General features: G+C 48.2%; 1 protein-coding gene across 1 annotated transcript in view; it reads left to right on the top strand.

The window, feature by feature from the left end:
- The window catches only part of TRPM8 (transient receptor potential cation channel, subfamily M, member 8), a gene marked incomplete at its 3' end in the record, with an annotated part of 12,622 nt that extends 11,401 nt beyond the window's left edge, over positions 1–1,221 (top strand). Inside the window, exons 9-10 of the mRNA XM_009081840.1 lie at positions 474–576; positions 1,103–1,221. Of these exons, the coding sequence (XP_009080088.1) occupies positions 474–576; positions 1,103–1,221 (222 nt within the window). The remainder of the gene's footprint in view (positions 1–473; positions 577–1,102) is intronic.
- Positions 1,222–1,511: the final 290 nt, after the last annotated feature.

The raw sequence follows: 1,511 nt of genomic DNA, 5'->3' as shown, positions 1-1,511 counted from the left end.
TCGCTCAGGGGTAACACAGGGTCATTGCTGCTACCCGTGGACTGCCAAACTGTAGTAATTCCATTTCAGGATTCTCTAACTTCCTCTGAAAGCTCTTTTCTAAAGCATGCAGGAAAAAAGACATGGGGCATGAGGGACTTCCCTTACACACCAGGAGTGGAGTGCGGTGGACTGGAGGCTTATTTGGTCGGTGTTTCACCCCAGCAGTGTCCCTACACCATCTCCGCTGGGACTCTGTTAGGTTGACTTACCCATTCTGTGTACATGGGATGCAGTTGAAAGCACAGCAGTGTATGTACAGCAGAAAATTCTTCTTTTACTCTTCTTTGCCTCTTGGACCACGGGAAGAGCCTTCAGGACTTAGTCACTGCTGTGCCTTCAACCACATCCCATGTACACAGAACGGGTAAGATCCGGAGATTAACTACTAACCAGCTTTGACTGCTTTGCAATCGAACTTCTCCTTTTTGTAGATCAAAGAAGTCCTTGAGAATCCTCATTTGCTGACAGTGATCAAAATAGAAGAAGCTGGAGATGAAATTGTGAGCAATGCCATTTCCTTTGCTCTGTACAAAGGCAAGTAATAGTTTTTCTGGTTTGGGGTTGTTAAATAAGTGGGAAAGGATGGCTGTTTATTTTCTAGAGCAGCTTTCTAGAGCAGTGCCATCTCTAGAGCTAAGCTTCTGCCACAGTGTAGAGCTTGTCTTCATCTGGAGTGGCAGTGTTATGGGATGTGTTAGTGTGGGCAGGATCCAAACTAGGTAATTGAGAAGGCATTTAGGAGAGCTTTGGGGATGCTGATAGGGCCCCATGGGGAATCCTGTAGAATCTGTCATGTAGACGGTGCAAGACACTGAGGAGCCTGAAGGAAATGTGCTGATTATGGTTATGAGATGCTCCCAGTGGCTCCTTTGTGGCCTATGCTGGACCATAAATATGTTCCTAAGCTTCCAGCATCCTCTAAAGCCCAGTCAGGAATATGTGCATGAGCCTGGACAAAGACACTTGGAATGCTTCTTGTCAGATAGAGGGAGAAGTAGAGATGATGAGTATGCCAAATAGCTCTCTGGTCTTTACCTAGAGGATTGTTCTTCCTCTGCAGCTTTCAGCACCAATGAACATGACAGGGATAACTGGAACGGGCAGCTGAAGCTGCTGCTGGAGTGGAACCAGTTGGAGCTGGCCAGCGATGAGATCTTCACCAATGACCGAAACTGGGAGGTATAGACCCCTTTGGTGCGAGCACAGGGACATGGGACAGGGAGCTGTGGGAAGAGAGACAGCCTAACAGGAAACACTGTATTGGCACCCCAACCTCTGTCATAAGACACGTCTTCTGACAACCTGCATGGGGGGAAAATTCCTTCAAGCAAAAGGGGAGCTCCTAAAAAACCCCAACATCTCGGCTCTCTGGTGACCAGTGACAGGACCCAAGGGAACAGCATGGAGCTCTGTCAGGGGAGGCTTAGGCTGGATATCAGGAGAAGTCTCTTCCCCCAGAGGTGTTTGGG

This window comes from Acanthisitta chloris, unplaced genomic scaffold (genome assembly GCF_000695815.1).
Source record: "Acanthisitta chloris isolate BGI_N310 unplaced genomic scaffold, ASM69581v1 scaffold149, whole genome shotgun sequence".
NCBI classification, from domain to species: domain Eukaryota; kingdom Metazoa; phylum Chordata; class Aves; order Passeriformes; family Acanthisittidae; genus Acanthisitta; species Acanthisitta chloris.
Note: the sequence above shows the minus strand (reverse complement) of the source record. Positions and strands in the feature narration are given on the sequence as shown.